The following is a 19,630-nucleotide window of genomic DNA, read 5'->3' on the forward strand; positions in this document are numbered from 1 at the left end:
TGTCATGGCAACAACTTACTGGTCATCAGAAGTAAAATTGTTATTACTTAATTGGTGCCTTTTACCGTGCTTTTCATTGCAATCTTCACACTCACTTCCTGCACAGATACAAAGTCTAAATTTGGACATATCCGAGATACTAGTCATCCATTTCAGGACTTGAACAAAGAGCCTGCGAACTATACCTGCATGAGTACGGTATGTTCTGGAGCAGCAGTACGTGCCCTGCAAATCAAGACCTACACATCCCGGGAAGAAACAGCATGGCTTCCAACTGGCAGAGGGTTTTTTTTTTTAGTTTGCAGAATTTTCCCTCATGCTGCCGAGCTGACGCCGCAAGAGCGAATTCCACAAAAATGTTGGCGTGTTGATGTGCTGATAGAGCCTTGAAGGAAGAATATATGCACCTCTCCTGACACCTCTCTCTGTCCTGCTACAGGGAACAGGACAAGGGAGAAAGTTCCCCTTTATAAACTTAAGTCAGGACTTTTGACCCGGATGGCTTCAGGTCCACATCCCAGGTGGGACACCGCTGTTGTGCCCTTAAGCCAGGTGCTTCACTCAACCAGCTCGTCCTGTAAAATTCTCAGCTGTGCAAACGAGAAATAACGCACGCTGCTTTGAATAAAACTGTCAGCCAAGCGTACTGATGAAATATTGTAGTAAAGTAGCCTTGTCTTTACACATATTATGGATAACAAATGTAGTTCACTGCAATAATTAATTCAGTTGTTCAGGACACACCCTGAAGACAGCTAACCTGAACACAAATGTGTCTGTTTTTGATCCACAACATTCCTGCCTTTATGAAAGATAACACACTGGAATGTGGCACGTTTCCCTGGGCAGGGGGTCTGCAGAATAACTGCTGTACGTAACAGCAGTATAACACGAATAATAATGACCTTCCATTCCCGCTGTGTTCTGGCCTAGAGACAGGGCTGTAATTCCTTCCCATCTGGTTGTACATTATGTTTAATAAGAAAACACCATGACACAATGCGAATACGTTAAGAGGTAACATTGAGTTTAAAGAAAACATGTCACTGCGTTGCTGATATTTTGTTTTCATTCAAATCATGAATTCATTCATTTCACTTTTTTGTTTTACATACAGTATAGACAGTGTCAAGACCATTGAAAAGAGCTACCGTTCTAATAGTGAAACAAAGAACTGAGGAAAAATGAAAATGAAAAGGATATGCAAATAGGACTGCGAGAAGGCTGGATGAGATTTTTGAATTAGGTTGCCTCCTCTTAAGGTGTTATAAGATCAACACCGGCAGACTGATCCATTTCCTCTAGACCAGAAATTCCAACCTAATGTCTCAGAATGGTGATCGGGGCAACTTCCATGATTTTTAATGACCCAATAAGCAGGCCCTCATCTGAAAGACGGGACCTCCGACAACCCGCTTCTTCGAAGGAGGAGGGGTTGTTTATCCCAGATCCCAGTGTCCTGACTAAATTCCATGTGGACTTGCGGAATGTGGCCCCTTAATTCAGCTGATGAAGCAATTTCTCCCCATTATGGAACTTCAAGTAAAACCCTCCACTACCTTCAGGATGAAATGCCCTATAAAAATACAATAAGTATTATTATTATTATTAAAACACTGTGACTGCCTGTTGTGGAATTCTATAAAACACAGAAACACATTCACACTGCAGGCAAAAAATAATTAAAAGCCTGCATTCATGTTTATTCATGTCGGAATAGTTTCTGTATCTGCCAAACTCTTTTCTTGACACACTGCCACACAGCTACTGGAATCTTCTGCATTCTGCACCTAGAGGCAGTGAAATAAACAGATCTGGGCACTGTAGAGAGTTCACATGGCGATAGTCTGTATGACTACCATAAACACAAATACGATAATAAATGCCAAATATATACTGTATGCAGGTAATTCTGAGCCATGTGCTGCTGTATTATTATCCTTCAATTAATTACATGAGGATATAGAATTAACTGCTTGAAATCTAAGCCATGCAATAAGCCTGATCTGTCCTCAGTGAAGACACAGTACCGTGTCATCTGCCTACAGAGAGAAGAACATCTTAACAGGATAGTACTTTCACTTTGAAACAGACACTGACAATAGAATTGGATATAATATAGTTTGTGTTACTTAAAAAAAAACTCCAAATAAAAGCAAACAGACCATGTTCATTTGTAAAATCAGTGTTAAAGCTAATCCATGTGCAAAGCTAGAACAGATAAAACTCATAACTGGGCAAATATCTGGCTGTTTGATGACATTTAAAGTGCAGGGATTTGCATGCAGGTAGTAAAAACAAAGTGCAATTCTATTCTCCACATTATAGAAAAGATATTGCTGCTCTGGAGTTTAAAGCAATGAACTACACTGAAGTAACTTTACATTTTGACTGTTGAACAGAAATGATTAAGAGGGGACCAACGGAATAAAGAAGTATACAAAAAGGGAAACACACACCAGAGGACAAGGGGAAACCAGAAAGCACTAACATATACTTTTCAGATACATTGTGATTTTGAAAGAATAACAATTTAACCTTTTCCTTTATTACCCTTTGTTCTATATCTTCTTCAATCTGGGATGCCATAGCCTCGTGATGGACCTTATTTTCTAAAACAGTCGCCGCTCAGGTATCAGTCCAAGTCACTATGATATGGAGGAATGTTTAATACCAAGAACAGAAGGCACATCTTTACACCAAGAGTGGTGGGAGTATGGAACAAGCAATGTGATTGAAGACGGTGCCCTGTCTTTTTTCAAGAAACAGCTGGATGAGATCTTTGGATTAATAACTACCAATTGGCTTCATGGGCTGAACGGCCCCCTCTCATCTGAAAACGTTCTTCTGTTAAAAGATGTTCTGTGTATTTAAAAAATAAAATAATAAATAACAAAAATAAAATAAAAAGACTTCATTCTCGGCTGCAGGCTGCAGACTTTCTGAACTATTTTATAAATCTTGAGTTATTAGATTGAAGAACTTCTATCCAATATCAGTTTCACATTCCTGGTTGTTTATCACTCTCTTACCAGTTTAACATAGGGCACAATGCAGGACTGCTCCTTGGACAGGATTACAGGGTATACACACAGACAATTAATTTCTTTAACTATAATTAACCCAGACAGCATGCAGGGGTTTGGAAGCAACTGGATCGTCTGGAGAAAACCCACATGGACACAAGGATTATTCTAACTCTATCCAGAACATGCCTCAGTCTGAAATTGAACCCGGGGCCCTGTGAGAAGCGAGCACTGACTTTCATGCCATTGTGCCATCCAATTGAAATGAAGCCTCCGTTACATGTCTGTAACACAGAAATAAAAGCGCAACCCTCCAGTAATGAAAGATGAAGTGGTTTTCAGAACACTCACACAGCGTTTTCTCTCTTTCCCAATTTGCATTCTTTCTTAAAAAAAATGAATCTAAGAAACACTAGAACCATCTAGTGGAACAATATCTTATTACAGCTTTGACCATGATCATTTTTGAAAAATGCATTTATATATTTAATTTTCAATGAAATGTATCGAGTTCAGCATTTCTGACCCTGGTTTACCTATTGTTTGGGAAATACAACACAGCAGTCAAACTGTATCACCTTCTGCAGCTTAAGGATCTGTTTCTAAGAGTCTCTAGTATGTACTCCATCATACTAGAGCTATGAAAAGCTCTACTGAAGCTATGGAAAATCAGGCTAACATAATTGATACTATTTTAAATCGCAACAGATTGAGCTTTGTGTTTCATTGTAACTGTCTCTGTAGCATCTGTTGCCTAAGGCATCTGCATGTATTAACTGGATGTCTTTTAAGTAAGGGAATGCAATGCTCTTTTTTCTGCAGAGTAACCTAAGGGATCCATGGAATTTAGTTTTCCATGAATGGAGAAATATTGCCTTGTCTTTATTTGATTGTCTGCTTGCAAAAATAACTGCAAAGAAACAGCACAGAAAATAACATGTAATATTTGCTATGGAGGGCGGCACACCTCACAGCGCTGGGGCACTGGGTTCAATCCCTAGGGTACTGTGTGTGTGGAGTTCGTATGTTTGTGTGGGTAATAATAATAATGATAATGTTTCTTTATTGGCCATATACAATTTCTTGCATTAGGAATTCGTCTTTTCGCATACCCCAGCTTTTCTCCATGGAGACACAGACAGGGAGAGAAGCTGGGGGTCAGAGCGCAGGGTCTGCCATTGTACGGCGCCCCTGGAGCAGTTGGGGTGAAGGGCCTTGCTCTGGGGCCCAAGGGAGTAGGATTCCTCTGCCAGCTGTGGGATTTGAACCCGCAACCTTCCAGTCACAGGCGCAGATCCTGAGCCACAGAGCTCCGGTTTCCTCCAGGTGCTTCAGATTCCTCCCACAGTCCAACGACAGGCTGGCAGGTTAACTGACTTCCGGAAGAATTGGTTCTAGTGTGAGTGAGTGTCTGTGTTCGAGTGTGTGTTCTACAACGGACTGGCATCCCGTCCACAGGTTGCTGGGATAGGCTCTGACTCCCTCATGACCCTGTACAGGATAAACTGGTTAGAAAATGAATGAATGAAATATTTGCTATGGTACAGTAAGCCCCACACTGGACATACACCAGTATCAAAGGCCGGTGTGTGTTTTTGTTTGTTTTAAAACATCCCAAAAATATCAATGACAGAATAGGATTGGGCAGTGACACAAGGTGTACAATGTAGCTTTACCAGTGTTTAGTGTATGTACAGTAGCTCTTGAAGAACATATCAAATCTCTTTTCTCAGCCCTATAAGGGCATTCCTGCAGTCTGTATTTCCAGCTTTAAAGAGGTCCAGCACAGCAAGAGGAGAGGAATTATGTACAGCTAATTAATAGCTAAAGCTTGTCAGAATAATCTGCTCTACTCAATCTGCAGTAACCTTTCTATAACTCATTCCCCAATAACATTTAAGCCTCTAGCCATCAATTTCAATTTGTTACTTAATGCCAGAATAAAAAACAACTGCGTATAGTATACCGCATATACTGTACATGTACAGTACTTTGTACAAAGCAACCAAACTCCCAAACCACAATGTTTCATTTACAATTATGTCTAAGGTATAAACCATTACCATGTGACGTTAACACATCTCCATATAAGCTTTGACCTATTTTATCTGAATCGGGCTGCATGAACAATGCAGGGGGGCTATTTCTGTTTGTGTCAAAATATATGAGGGCCATTCCACAGGGACCTCAGATGTCTGATTTAGGAAGAGAGTGGGATAAATGATCGCAGAAATACTCAGCCTCAGTCATGCCCATGCATTTTTAGAATACCCTCACGTTATCAGCTTTCACAGTCTCAGAATGCACTGGGTAGCCTGCTGCTGTAAATACAGGCTGCCACTGCCACTTTTCCAGTCTATGGAACATCCTCTCAGCTTGCCCAAACCATTGCACAGGGATGAACTGGACCCCACAGACACGAACTAATCCAGCACAGAACTCATTTAGACAGCTCGACACACTGTGTTTCATCAATGTAGAAGCTGAAGGCTTCATACATACTGCATGTACAACAATCATCAACGACGCAAGGCTTTTCTTCCTGGTCATGCAATGGAATTCTTATCTAGACAAATCTGGGCAGAGCATTCTCTCTCACTGAGGCTCTGTGCCTCAGCGGTGGCAATCTGCAGCAAAGAGTTTCTCGCCTCAAGCATCCTGCAGTACAGCACGGCCGTCCTCTCTAGTGCCACCTAGAGGGAACAAAAGCCACTTCATCTCACACTCCGTCTTCGTTCCACTGCACAGAACAAGACATAGGGAAAGCTGCATGCTTCAGAACAGTGAAATCACCGTTTTGATTATGCTTTTGAAGAAAACATTCCGATTTGCAGCAGGCAGTGGATATGGGATAGAAGGTGAATCTGTCGAACAAGCTTATTCTTCTGATTCTTAAAGAACGCGAGCTTGCTCTGTACAATCCTAGCTGAACTGTGTTGAGAACAGACTTCCCTGAATAAGGACAGCAACACAACCACAGGTCAAACAGAACAGCGTGTAAGAGACACGCCTCTGAGTTTCAGGTGTCAGGCATGTCCCCAGCTGCTTCGCACCACTTACGTTAATGAGCTCAATCTCCCAGATCTTCTTCACCAGGTCCATGGACGTGTAGCCGTTGATCAGGAAGGCCTTGGTGTAGTCGCCCAGCTCCAGGGACTCCAGCCACTCCGCCACTGAGGTGGGGTTGTTCCCATCGTAGCCTACCGGTCTCACCTGCAAGGAGGAGCACAGGAGGTCTTAATGACTCCCAGGCCCCTGGCTGAATGGCCAGGCAAACAGAGATGGAGATCCACCTGACTGAACAAGGCAGGTCTGCACGTCGAAGTCCACTGCGGTCACAAGCCCCACCCTGCCCCTCATCCTGTCCACAGTACATCACAGCCAGTCCTGCTGGGCAGGTCGGGAGCGAACACGGAGTCACACGGCCTTCTGTAGTAAAACTCTCAGCTCTCAGCGCTGCACATGTGGAGGGAAATGCTATTTAAAGAGGCCGAATGAGGCGAAACATGACAGAACGCTGAACGAAGACATTCTCTCAGCAGACGATCGCTTGAGAGAAATGCATTAAGATTTATTTCCTTTTTAATCGCCATGCTAAAGCAAGGACACCTAGGTCATCTTTTTGAAAATGGAAGGGCACTGCAGGACAGTGCCTTATTTAACAAATCACACTGGGGCTCAGATCCACACTTCTGCATTTCACAAATTATATATGAGTATAGGAGGCTACTTCCTTACACAAAGGGTGGTGGGAGCGTGGAACCAGCTGTGTAGTTGAAGCCGATACCGTGGTTTCTTTCAGATGAAGGAGGGTGAACCAGATGAACAGCAGGATGAGATCCTGGGATCAATTAACTGCTAACAACCACAATGGCTGCCCTCTTTTAAAAAATCACACTTAATTTGATCTTTACTGCCAGGCGATGCAACGCAAACACAAAAAGTGTTTGGGAAATATTAACACAATATAAGGAAATCTTAAATCTAAGGCGAGAGAAAACCATTCCTGCATCACTACAGATCTGGTGTTCGTTCTGATACAGAAACTGTGCTTCCCACTCTACTTTCACATTTTTAATGTGCTTTAATGTAACACTTCTCTGTCAGACTCCTGAACTGCAGAGGTTTCATATGTAGTTTCATCATCTCAAAAAGAGATAATAGAGGCGATTCACATCATTTTGTTCATGCAGACCAAAGAGAGTAAGAGAGGGAGAGAGACACCGAGAGGGAGACAGACAGAGAGAAAATGATGTTCTGTTTTTTATGGCTGTCTTTGAATATGTTATCTAGCCTAGGAGAAAAAACGCTGAGGTAGGAGAAAAATTCTACTCTAAATATCTATTCCTGAGAGGCTGTTTAAACCTGACATGTATTAGCCCTGCTGCACACTGTCAGAGCCGAGGAGTGGAAAAAAACACCAGAACGTACCAGTGTTTGTGTACGTGCAGTCAGGGGTCATTATTATTATTATTATTATTATTATTATTATTATTATTATTATTATTATTATTATTGAGGACAATTAAAAGTAAAGTACAGAAACAAAATTGAAAGGACATACAGATTCATACAAGTGGAAAGTAGGTTAATAAGACAAGGGTCCTACTAAAGATTTGAGTTTTGAGTTTGGATTTGAAGAGAGTCAAGGAATTGTCTCTCTCGGGGTCTGAGGAAGGGCATTCCACAACAAAGGAGCAGCGAGAGCAAAGTCACAGCCTGCGAGAGAGATTTAGTCCCCGGTACAGTGAGCACAGGGCCAGCCTCAGCTGAGTGAAGGCATGGTGGAGTTCAGAGATGTATGATGGAGCCTGATTCTTTAAAGCTTTAAACTGTCAGTAACAAGATCGCATATTGAATACAAGACTTTATAGGCAACCAATGTAGACACCGAAGTGTACAGTATGTGCAATATGCTGTCAGGGTCTAGTATCAGTTAGGCAGCCCATTGAGTAAGAAGTTGCAAAAATCAAGCCAATACAAAGATGAATAACAACTGCTCTGAGGCAACGGCTTCTCTGTAGTACCACAGCTTTAAAACATCAATCTGTTTTCCCTAGACAGAACGCTGTGTTCATGCTTGCAAGACTGCCGTTTGTTTGTGTTCCCTAGGGTGGCCGGTGACCTCACTCTTTTTTCCCAAAGTCATCATTCCTCATCTAAGAAAAGAGAACCCAATAGCAGTTGTGATCAGCACCTTCCCACCTGATCAATAATCTGATACAAAGCACTGTACAGTATACAGCACTTTAATTTCTCAGATGGACCCCAAAATAAGGCAGCTTTCCCAGATGTCCACATCCCATCAGCTAACACAGTGAAGGGAGTGCATTTGACCTCGCTGCCCGTACGATTCAGGCCTGTCTGTCTTGCGACAGTGCACACTCTTGTACAGTGCAAAGGAAAAGTGTGCAAACTCTGTGGGCGCCCTTCCACTGTCCCCCAGTGTCTTGTGTATGTTTTCAGGTATTTGATCCTTGCACAGTACACGCTGTTGAACAAACGTGGTTGAACAAAGGGGCACACCCCTCGTTCTAACTTCCCCTCATTAAATCTTTCTTAAGGTATCTTGGTTGCAGTGTCATTAGCTCAGCACTAGCCAGCTGTTCTCAGAATGGCTCTTTTGCCATGTGGCTGTATGTCCATTCAGTATATCCATGTGTCCGTGTGCACGTGTGTCCAAGATTGGAACGGTGCCCGGTTCTGCTCCAGGACTGGACTCACCCTGGGAAGGAGCCGGATCGCCTGCAGAAGCCGCTGTCTGTGTGCAGAGTTTAGGATCCCGATTTCTAGGAGGTCCTGATCTTCAACAACATTGCTGCCCTAGAGAAGATGGAAAAAGAGGACAAGAGAAAGGGTAAGGCTGAATCAGTTTTAAACTCCCGGAGTGGCTTCCCCTCTGTCAGACCAGAGCTCATTCCAGTTAGGGAGCAGCAGGTGAACAGCAGCAGGCCAGAATGCATGCTGTGCAATGAATAAAGTGTGTGTTTGGCGAAGATTGCTTCCAAATGTCAATTACAGATAATGCTGCTGTTTGCAGATGCAGTTACATTTTTGAGACATTCAATCCACACATTGTACAATTAAGCTGTAACATTTTATTACCTTGCTAAGTTATGCATGAAATGTTCCCACAATGATAACCTCTACGACCCAGATCTTTACAACTGGGTCTGGACAGGAAAAATAAGAAATCGACTGGATCTGACTTTTGAAGGAAAGCGATTGTGTAAGTAAGTGTTCCCTGGGGGTGAGCTCACCTCGATGAGCCTGATCTCGCCTGCGAAATGCCTGTTCTGGTTTCACTGTACAGTACATCTGTGATTTATCACAAATCCCTCCCACTCCCAGGGATTCTGCCAGGTTTCCTCAGATCATTTAGCCACTAATGACCATACAGGCTGAAAAAAGCCCGAATGGCTTCCTCTAGTGTTCCTGGTGTTGTTATGTTCTTACCGTTTGCGATCGCCCAGATACACAATTCTACCCTTTCGATTCCCATCCTTCTTTTATTGAAACACCCACAGCTTTTCTGTTGTGATTTGCACAAAGAGCCACAAATGGCCACTGAGCTACTGCTGTATGCAAATGTGTAACCCTTTTGCTCCGACCTGCAAGCTTCCTGCTGAAGGTACAGTAACTCACTGAGAGTGACATTCATTTCTCCTGTGCAGATCTTAGAAAAACGCATCACAGTGGAGTCGGATCACAAGGCACGGCCTTGACCTAGCAGAATAAAATATCCATACAGCTACCACAAAGACCCTTCTTCCTTCCTTTTAAAGAGACAGAGCTCTTGCCTTTTCACGTTAGCAGAAAAAGAATTGCTCATAAGCTCCACTTGAAACCACCTGTGCCAGTTTAAGTAAAGCAACTGGAAGATCACCTCACCATCACTTATCTGTTTCGCAAAAGAGAAAACACACCACAGTCACCACAGATGTGACGCATGGTGCTACCAGATTCCTGTCAGATTCCTGTTTGGTGGCGGAAAAGATACAGTATAGTGGGGTGAGTAATGACCCGATCCTATCGCTGTGAAGTGCACTAGCTGTTCTGGCCTGTAAAGTCAGAGACAGGATATTAAGGTAACCCTTAATTCAGCTCGATCACCACACATCTTTCAAAAATGAAATCTGTGTCATCACATTGAGGCACTTAAATAACAATCTACTTTCGGCATATGAAAATTACTGTGCACCGCTTTCCATAAGCAGGTGGGAAGAATTCAGTTAAAAAAAGTTTCATACTGCTCATATTAATCCCATTTACACCATATTTGTCTTAAACCTGTCACGATCGTAACCCATCCCCTCTTAAGGACACTCCAGCCCTTCCTTGTGTATTCTTGAACTCCTGCACCTGCCCTCGGTTCCTACCCCTGTCTTATAAAGGCCAGACATTCTTGCCAATCTGGGCTCAGCTTTGGAAGATGGACGCCCGGAAGGCCGCCTACCCGCGAGTCCAGGAGGGGCTCGACGGCACAGGCTTCACAACGGCGTCCTGACCATCTGGGTCTGGGACTGGGAGTGCCTGGTCCTGTTACCCTCTTTTTCCCCCCCGACCCTTCCCCAGATCCTGCTCCGGCTTTTAACCTCGTTCGTCGTTCGTGTCAGGATGGATCACCCGGCTTTGGACATGGGCTTACTCAGGATATTCTAACGCAGTGGTTCTCAAACTGTGGAGCGCCGCCAGCTGGTCCCCATATGACCCCGGGAAAATCGGGACAGGTTTTCTTATTTTCTATTTTAATACGTGTCGAATACGCAGCCTATGTAGGCAGCCTACGTACTATGATACAGCGCGCGCGAATTAAATAAATAATTTTAAAAAGTCACTCATAGAATTATTGAAATGGCGGATGATATCAAAAGTACGCTGATAGAGCGCGTTAAGATGAGCAGATGCTTTTCACTGCAATTAGATGAGTCTGCAGTCGATTTGGCCAATTCACTCGTTTACGTTAGATACGAGTTTGAGGGTATGTCCCATGAGGACTTTCTGTTCTGTAAGCCGCTACCCACAGGAACTACAGGAGAGCACATATTTCAGCTTCTGAATGAATTTATCGAAGAGAATGGCCTCGACTGGATGAAATGCGTCAGAGTTTGTACAGACGGTGCTAGAGCGATGACAAGCCGACACAGCGGTGTAGTTGCACGAATTAGAGAGGTTGCTCCAGAAATGAATGGACGCATTGCAACATCCACCGCGAGAGCTTGGCCGTCAAGAAAATGCCTGACGATTTAAAATCTGTTAGACTCTGTTGCGAATTGTATCAAGGCTCGAAAAATGAATTCACATCTGCTTTGCTCGACTAAACAGGCTCACTCCTCTCACTGAAATGGTGTTTTTTTATTGTTTATTTTTATTTGTTGTTGTTCCTGTTTTTTTCTGTAAAGCGCTTTGAGAAGCCACCTTAAAAGGAAATATATATATAAAAAAGTTTATTATTATAATATTTATTATATGCGTGTCTGTGAGTGTGTGTGCACACGCGCGCTCATGTTGGTCATTGAGAATTTCTGGGGTTCTTATGAGAAGATGACTTGTAGGTGGCACTTGGATGCTTTGGTTTGATCAGGGGTGGTACTTGGTCCAAAAAGTTTGAGAACCACGGTTCTAACGTACTCCCTTCGGACTTGTTTGCCTTGGAACACACCCCCCAGAACACTAGCGCACCTTGGACACACCTCCTGTTCTTCTTCCAGCCCCTATCCTAGTCTTTGTCCCTGTGTTTTCTCACTCCCTTCCGGATTGTGCTGTCTGCATAGGGTGCTGAAAGACGCTCCGTGACAAAACCTTGTGCTCAGCCAATGCTGTTAAGAGAATGTCGATCTCTGATTGGTCAGGCCTGGATTGGACCTGCAATCTCTAGTAGTCTCTCATAACGTCTCTCTTATATTTCAAGAGACAAGAGACAAGACACGCAACCCTGTGGACTTTTTCAAACTCTCCAGTGAAACCGTCATGACGTGGCCAGCTGGAAGTGACAAGTGTCAGCTGGGTCTTGCCCACACCCTGCTCATCCAAACACAGGAGCTGGGTGATTCCCGGAGGCTGGAGGAGCTCGGAGGCAGGGCAGAGAGTAACGGAGGTGGGAAAGGGGGTGGGGGCTGAGATATAGACTCATGGACTCAATATGGACTCAACAGCGGTGCTGAGAGCAGGACTGGTCTGATAGCAAACATAGTGTTCAGGGCAGGAGCAGACAGGGAGGCTGAGCTGCTGTGAGGAATTCAGGCAGATTCAGGCAGAGAAAACTTGGGTGATGCAGAACTACTAAGCGCGCTATCATAGTCTTGGAAGCAGCTCAATGACACAGCACCACACCAGTGGCAATGCAGGGCTTAAATGGTGGGGTTTGATGATTGAAGGACCCGTTAACCGGACGACGGAGGCTGGGATAATCCACTCGAGTGAGTCCTAATTTCTCCGAGTGGAATGCGCCTCCGAGTGGGAATGGGCCTGGTTTCTGAGGCAGCTGAGGGCTGTGAGTTCTGTCTTGCCCGGGCTTGGCAGAAGCATGGTCCAGGGAACACAAGTCAATTACTATGTGGAAGCGCATTTCAAACTGAGAACAGGAGGCACTTCTTAAGGTATGAGGTATGAGGATCCTATGCAGACGAAGGAGAACGTAGATACTGAAGCAGATGTCCAATCCAGAACGTTAGGCGGGTTTGTAGTCAAGAGTCAAAAGGTAGTTCGAAAGCCGAGAGATACTGAAACAGACGTCCAATCCAAAACGTAAGGCAAGTTCGTGGTTGAAAGGTGAAAGGAAGTTTCAAACAAGGCGTGGCAGGAGCTCTCTAGGAGAGGAAACAATACAGCGAGTCTAGATGGCTTAAATAGCGCTGCGTGCCGCACGGTAGACCGTGGGCTGATGGATTAACATGTGTGGCGGCGCTTGTTATTATTAACCTGCTGCTGGCACTGGTTAGCTCTCTTGTGGGTTGATCTTTGCTGACTGGCAGTCATGACAACAATGGGCTGTGGGACTCTGGGACAAGCTACCCAGCCATGCTTTTGAATCTGAAACCCCGACATCGTTTGAGAAACAGCTGGATGAGATCCCTGGTTCATGAGTTCCTACCTAACAAACGGACTATAAATGGGCTGAATTACCTCTTCTTGTTTTAACCCTTTCCGGGTTTACAAAACTTTCATTACAGACCAGTGAATCTAAAGAAATAGTGAAGTAAGCAGAAAGACAGCAGACTCTGCAGTGGATTCACACCTAACATCTAATATGGGCCACCTGAGCCTGTCTGAATCAACCCCTTAAAACCTGTCTTAGGAAAGCATAATGCATAATGCAGCAATTCGTCCCTGCTTCAGGGGGAGAAAGAGCTTGCGCCTTCTGCCTGTTATTCTTTGCAGAAGTTATGCCAGATGCCTTTGATTTATCCAGAGTTTGCTGTGTTACAAGGCAGGCCACAGCGAGAGCCTTGGCAGATGATGGTTAAGGAACAGGCGCCCGGCTCTGTTCATAGAGAGCTGAAGTGTTAGGCCTCCATCTGTACGCTGCATATGTGTGTCTTCATATCTAATCTTAGCTCCTGTGGGGGTATTCTGGGAATACATACAGTACAGGAAGGAAGATTCCCAACCCCACTTTTGGCAGGAACAACGAGACTGCACACAAGTGAAAACGCACCACTTGTCCAATACTGCTTCCATATCAACAAGGTTTATTTTCAAAATCATTAAAAACACTGTTTCATACTTGAACACTATAGCACCAAGAGCTTCACCAAGTTCAAATAAAGGCTCTGCGGAAACTGAGCACATTACACAAGCTTATGCAACAGTCATCTTTCGCAGGAACAGTGGGCTGGGGGAGCAATGTTACTTCAGGCAGGCTTTTAATCTGGCGTCTACAGTGTGGATGTAAATAGAATTATTCCGAGAAGTCCATAATTATTTAATTGGCAGCTGGGGTGTGATACTATTCTGTCTGGCAAGTGCTTCCCTTTACACTGCGGACACCTCTTGCACCAGCACAGCCATTTATAATGGCTGTAACAGGAGCAGGCTCATGGAATCCTACCAATTGTACCCAAGGAAATGTCACCCAGAAGCCGTTGACACCACTCTTCCAGCAGTCTCTCAAGGCAGGGCTGTGCCCAGGGACTAGAGAATAGCTAGACTAGACTAGACCACTGCCCGTCCATAAGTACCATAAGTACTGAACTAAGTACAGTACTTATTAGACCAATGGGGCTGAATTCTATTACATGTACAGGAGGTAGTGTAAGGAAATAAACCTTAGAATTAAATTAGAGAATAAGTTACAGTATGCAGAAATAAGATCCTAGAGAATAGTCAACATGGGTTTGGAAAAGGTAGATCATGCATAATTAACGTGCTAGACATTTTTCGGCAACTAACAACAGTAATGAGTACTCTTTATACTGTTGTATACAGTATACTGATAACATGCAGGTATCAAAAACAAAAACTATAAATACAAAATAGAAACATGGAGTTAGAAGAGGCTATTTAGAAAATGGTTTATGTTGACACATCATTTATATCAATAAAATGTGGGAAAGCAATAAAAAAAGGTAAACATACGTTTAAGATGTATTGTTAAAACCACAGGAGAACTAACTACCAAATGGGCTATATGGGCTGAATGGCTCCTCTCAGTTGTCATCTAATGCTTTTCAGTGGTGGAAAGGTCATGTTCAGGCACTATCACTAGTACACAACCACTATTTGTCTTGTTCGTGTTGAACAAGTGAGCCACTTATTCCACTGATTACAAACAACAAAGCACAAAAGTGTGAGATATTCTGAACTCAACCACAGAAGCCAGGAGTAGAGGAGAAGGGAGAGAATTAATCAGTGCCAGTCCTGATATACAGCACAGCACGAGGATGGTCCAAATCTGAGCGAATTCAGGAGGCAGGTTTCAGCCCAACACGGGAAGCTCAGTTTCAGAGAAAATCGCATGCAGAACGATTTCAGCCCAGTCATGAGGGTGTGATGAAGAACATTTACTCTCTTTATTTGAACTGCTGACTGCAAGTGTATCACAGTAAATAAAAACCATATGATTCCTACAGCACCAGTGTACTTTATTTGATAGAAAACTCGAAAATCACAGCAGCTGTTGCACTGGTAGGAAGGATGAGGGCTCCCCTACAGCCTGAGAAAAACACCTGGCTTTATTTTTTTATCTCTTTTTAATCTCTTACCTGTGAATTTCTCTGTGTACTGTAAAGAGTATGCAGAAATCAAAGATCTTAAGTTCCCCAAAAAACATGACCTGCCTGTCATGGTCTTGTAATTAGTACATATTGTAGGATAATTTCAGTCCTGTACTTACATTACTAGTTCTATTCTAAAAGTTGATAATGGTATCATATTTTGTGTTTACTGTATATATCCAGATCATGGCTCTACTTCACCGTTGCTTAACATTCACGATTTTAAAACGCTAGGCATGATTTGTGTTACAGTTCTATAAGATCTGTTTATCCAAGACAGCGTCGAGGGATAGCCAGAGCAGATCCCAGCAAGCAGGACAGCCTTCATCAGGCAAAATCTCTTCATGGGGAATGACCTGGTGCTAACACCTATAGTAGTGTAATCAACACTGATCTGTCACCAGCAGAAGAGTTTAAGCGTGTTTCACGGACTACACTGTGAAAATACAGGTCTTAATTAAGTAAAACATGAGCACCATTTGCCTCTTTGATAGATTATTTTTTTATCAATTCATATACCAATTCATGTACCAGTCTCAGTGTTTTTAACTTTGTTTTTTTTGTTTTTTATTGGCAGATTATCGTGAGAAAAAATGCATTTCCTAACCACAGAACGGTTTAATAATCCTTCTTGTCTGACTGCAAACTCTAATCTTCAGGACTGTTAGTACAAGTAGCTTGGTCTAGCATGGTCTGCTACTGAAAGACATCATTTAAAAAAAACAAAAAAAAAGATGCCTTGCAAATTTGTGCTGGAAACAACTAGTGGGGAAGCTTCCAGAACTTATAAACGTCATTTAAAAAACAGGTTTATAAATGTAATAAAGATTTACGGAAATCCAGAGATGAGTAAGTGCACAAAACATTGTCAAGTGTGTTTGATTACCCTGTGGACGCGTCTTGATGACAAGACTCTCAGCATTGTGATGTCCCATGATGCTCTCCAAGGCACGTGCAACTCTCATGCCATGAGTCCCCCTGTCAGTTTCAGTCAGGTTTTACTGGCACCATCATATCACTGCATCAGCACGACACTCCCTCGCAGAGTCGCCCTGCGCCAGTCACCCAGTCTTCTCAGCACAAGAAGGTTTATTTCACCCCAGTCTGGAGCTCTCAGTCAGTTTCCTTACACTGAAGCCGGGGCCTCTGTTCTGGATTAAACCTGTTGGCGTGACTTTGCTGCAACACGAGGCAAACTGACTGATTACTGAATGGTGCAGGGCCCATTCTGTTTTTTTACAACAATAGATTGCACCCACCTTTCAGGGAAATTATCTGACACAATTCAGACAGAACTGGGGTCGTGTTCATTTATCAGTTTTCCAAAGCTTAAAACCCTGAAAAGATCTTAGAATAGCAAGGAGATTGGAGTAATTATGAAACTGGCATGACTGTTGTACCTTGGAAATTGACTGTAATTACCATAGCTACCACTGTGCACATACTGTAGCAGTTCTATTTAGAAGCAAAAGACTTGGCTGAAGATCAAGTCTTTAATGTTTGGAAGGAGGATGCTGTGGTACTCTATCATTGTCAATGGCTGAAAAATGAGCAGAAATGGTAGGTCAATCCTAAAATGACCTAAAGCAGGAGCTACTACTTGTGTTTTAATTAAAATGTTGGCTGCACCATGCAAAATCCTTACTCTTTTTTCAGCCTTGACTTGAATGCTACTTGATATGGCTTGAAGAAATGCAGTCCCCGAGTTCTTCCTAGCCTAGGGGAGAAAATGCGTAAAATGAACTTAAGGAACAGAGATCGCTTTAAGTGCTTGTCGTGCCAGTGTCACAAACAGGAAGCGTGTCCCATGTTGACAAAGGAGTCCAGAAAGAGAATGACGAGACAAATGGAAAACAAATTAAAATGACATGGAACAAAAAAAGCAGGTGCGACTATGCTAGTGGAGGTTTTCCTTCCCACCTACTGAATACCAGGAGCTTAAATGGCAGGGGCTAACCTCCATCATGCATGAACACACAGGCAGGCAACACAATACATGGGCAACCTTATCTACCGCTCATCTTAAGCAGCCAGAGAAAATCAGCCATAAGTACCTCTAACTGCTGACTCCTGGCTTGCGGTTTGTGCTAATATGTCATAGAGCTTATCTTCCGCAATTTCTAGCGGACTAGGATCTCTCCAGCACTGGTATAATCAATCAACAATAACTGCCTGTCCTCTACCCAGTAAGGGCGTTCTGGGTGAGCAACACCTGGTGTACAGCATCAATTAGCACAGGGCGCCCTCTGTTCAAATAGCCATAAATATGGTGAGAAATCTGAACAGCAGTGGTAACACTTCAGCACAGGGTCTGCAAATTCTTGCATAAAATCCTTATAACCTGTAATACATGATGAGAACACGAATGCAGCTTCAGTAACCTGGTAGCACAGTAGTGCTAACAACTACATTTGACATGTGCGATCTGCACCCTTTAAAGTACAGCGCTATGGTATCTACAGTGCCCTACAAAAACATTCTGCTCATTCTGATGGTACTGAATCACATTTATTGGAATTACAAGCTGATGTGTGCACATTTTCTTAAAGCTCAGGATTTTATTTAAAACCAGATGTCTCAAGCTGCAGACTTCCATGGGTAAGATAAGTTGTAGCAAATGTAAGGAAAAAGACCCTAAAAACTAAACTATGTTGATTGCATAAGTATTCAGACCTGTGAGCTCAATAACTGATGGAAACACCTTTGGCAGCAATTACAGTCTTTATAGCTTTGGCCTTGTGCCCTGCTGAACGGTGAATTTTTGTCCGAGTTTTAGGTGTGAAACAGGTGTTCTGCTGAGTTTTGTCAGTATTTTGCCCCAGCTATGTTCCCATCAGTCTTGACACTCTTCCCAGTCCCTGCTGATGAGAAGCAGAACTGTGACATCATGCTGCCACCATGCTTGACAGCGGGCATGATGCTGTCAGAGAGAGATGGACTATACTGTGTGTAAGTCAGTTGTAACTTAACGCAACCAAAAACACAAACACTGACCACTAAACCTTTTTTTCATACATTTACAGTATTAGTCAGGACTTTTGTTGTAAACGTATTTGGGATTTGAGAAAATAGGACACTTCCATATGATGGAGCCTTTACATGCTGAACTATAACCATCACGCCTGCTTGATCACAGAGGGTTTCGCCCCTGTACTGACCCCCAAATGGTGAATGTTTACCCAAATGGTAAATGTTTACACTAAACTCCTGATGACAAAGGAAGGTTTCTATTTCCTCCAGTTACATCAAAGACAGGAGGGGGGGAAACGTGTATATATAAGTTCTGTAGGACCATATCCCCTTTGAGCTACGATAGGTACTATAACTATTATGGTGCTTATTGTGGTTCCTTGTATGCATACAATAAAGCTTGGCTGGACGAACGAACACTTCAGGCTCGAATTTCTTGGTTTCTACACATACAAGCCTCCTTTGTGGTACATTGCTGAACCATGGACCTGGACTCCCATCTCAGCCACTGGGCGTAGTTGCTCATTTGGGGTCACTGCTGGCCTCACAGTGGTGTCTTGGTGTCTTGAGCCCGTTTCCTTACTGCTTAGCTGCTCAGTTGGATCTAGGAACACTGGGGAGTCTTGCACCTCTTTCTGATTAACTTCACCACGTTCAAAGAAGTATAAGACAAGATCACTTTATTGGCCATACTGTTTACAATTTCTTGCATTAGGAATTCATCTTTTCGCAGACCCCAGCTTGCTCTCCATGAGACACACAGACAGGGAGAGAAGCTGGGGGTCAGAGCGCAGGGTCAGCCGTTTATACAGCACCCCTGGAGCAGCTGGGGGTGAAGGGCCTTGCTCAGGGGTCCAGTGGAGTAGGATTCCTCTGCCGGCCGCAGGATACGAACCAGCAACCTTCCAGCCACAGGCGCAGATCCTGAGCCAGAGAGCCACCGCTCCGCCCCATGAAGTCTCTTTGAAATGTGTTCATACTCTGTTCCTGATGGGTCCCTATTCACCCCTGAGATGTCTTGAAAGCTGCTTGGTCTTCATGCTTGAATCTGTGCTTGGAGTCAGCCTGACTAAAGGAACTACAGAGACAGGTGAATTTCATTTGAAAACAGCTGAGTCTCTATTACTGAACACAGACAGGGGCCACACAACTCATTGCGTGTTTCATTACAGTAATTTTATGTACCTACATTAATTTTGCCACAGAAAGGTGTTTGAATATTTATGCAATCAAGACTTTTCCATTTTTCTTTCATGCCAATTCTCTATTTACTACTTTCACTTGTTTTTTCCTTTGAATGTGTGGAGTAGGCTGACGGTTGTGTATAAAACAAATATTGCAACTTCCAATTTAAGGCAGCAAAATGTGAAAACCGTCCCAGGGCCTGAATATGTTCGCAAGGCGCTGTACAATGGCTGG

The 19,630-nt window shown here is 43.4% G+C and overlaps 1 protein-coding gene across 7 annotated transcripts in view; it reads right to left on the reverse strand.

Annotated features, from left to right (window-relative positions):
* The window catches only part of anks1b (ankyrin repeat and sterile alpha motif domain containing 1B), a 339,546-nt gene that overhangs the window by 40,717 nt on the left and 279,199 nt on the right, over positions 1-19,630 (reverse strand). For all 7 annotated transcript variants that reach the window (XR_011190118.1, XM_015351924.2, XM_015351925.2 and 4 more), the window contains exons 16-17: positions 8,751-8,849; positions 6,087-6,239 (exon numbers count right to left, since the gene is read on the reverse strand). Coding sequence is in view for 6 of the 7 variants with exons in the window: in XM_015351924.2 (XP_015207410.1) it covers positions 6,087-6,239; positions 8,751-8,849 (252 nt within the window). In the remaining variant the exon portion in view is untranslated. The remainder of the gene's footprint in view (positions 1-6,086; positions 6,240-8,750; positions 8,850-19,630) is intronic.

The sequence above is a fragment of the Lepisosteus oculatus genome, chromosome 7 (assembly GCF_040954835.1).
Source record: "Lepisosteus oculatus isolate fLepOcu1 chromosome 7, fLepOcu1.hap2, whole genome shotgun sequence".
NCBI classification, from domain to species: domain Eukaryota; kingdom Metazoa; phylum Chordata; class Actinopteri; order Semionotiformes; family Lepisosteidae; genus Lepisosteus; species Lepisosteus oculatus.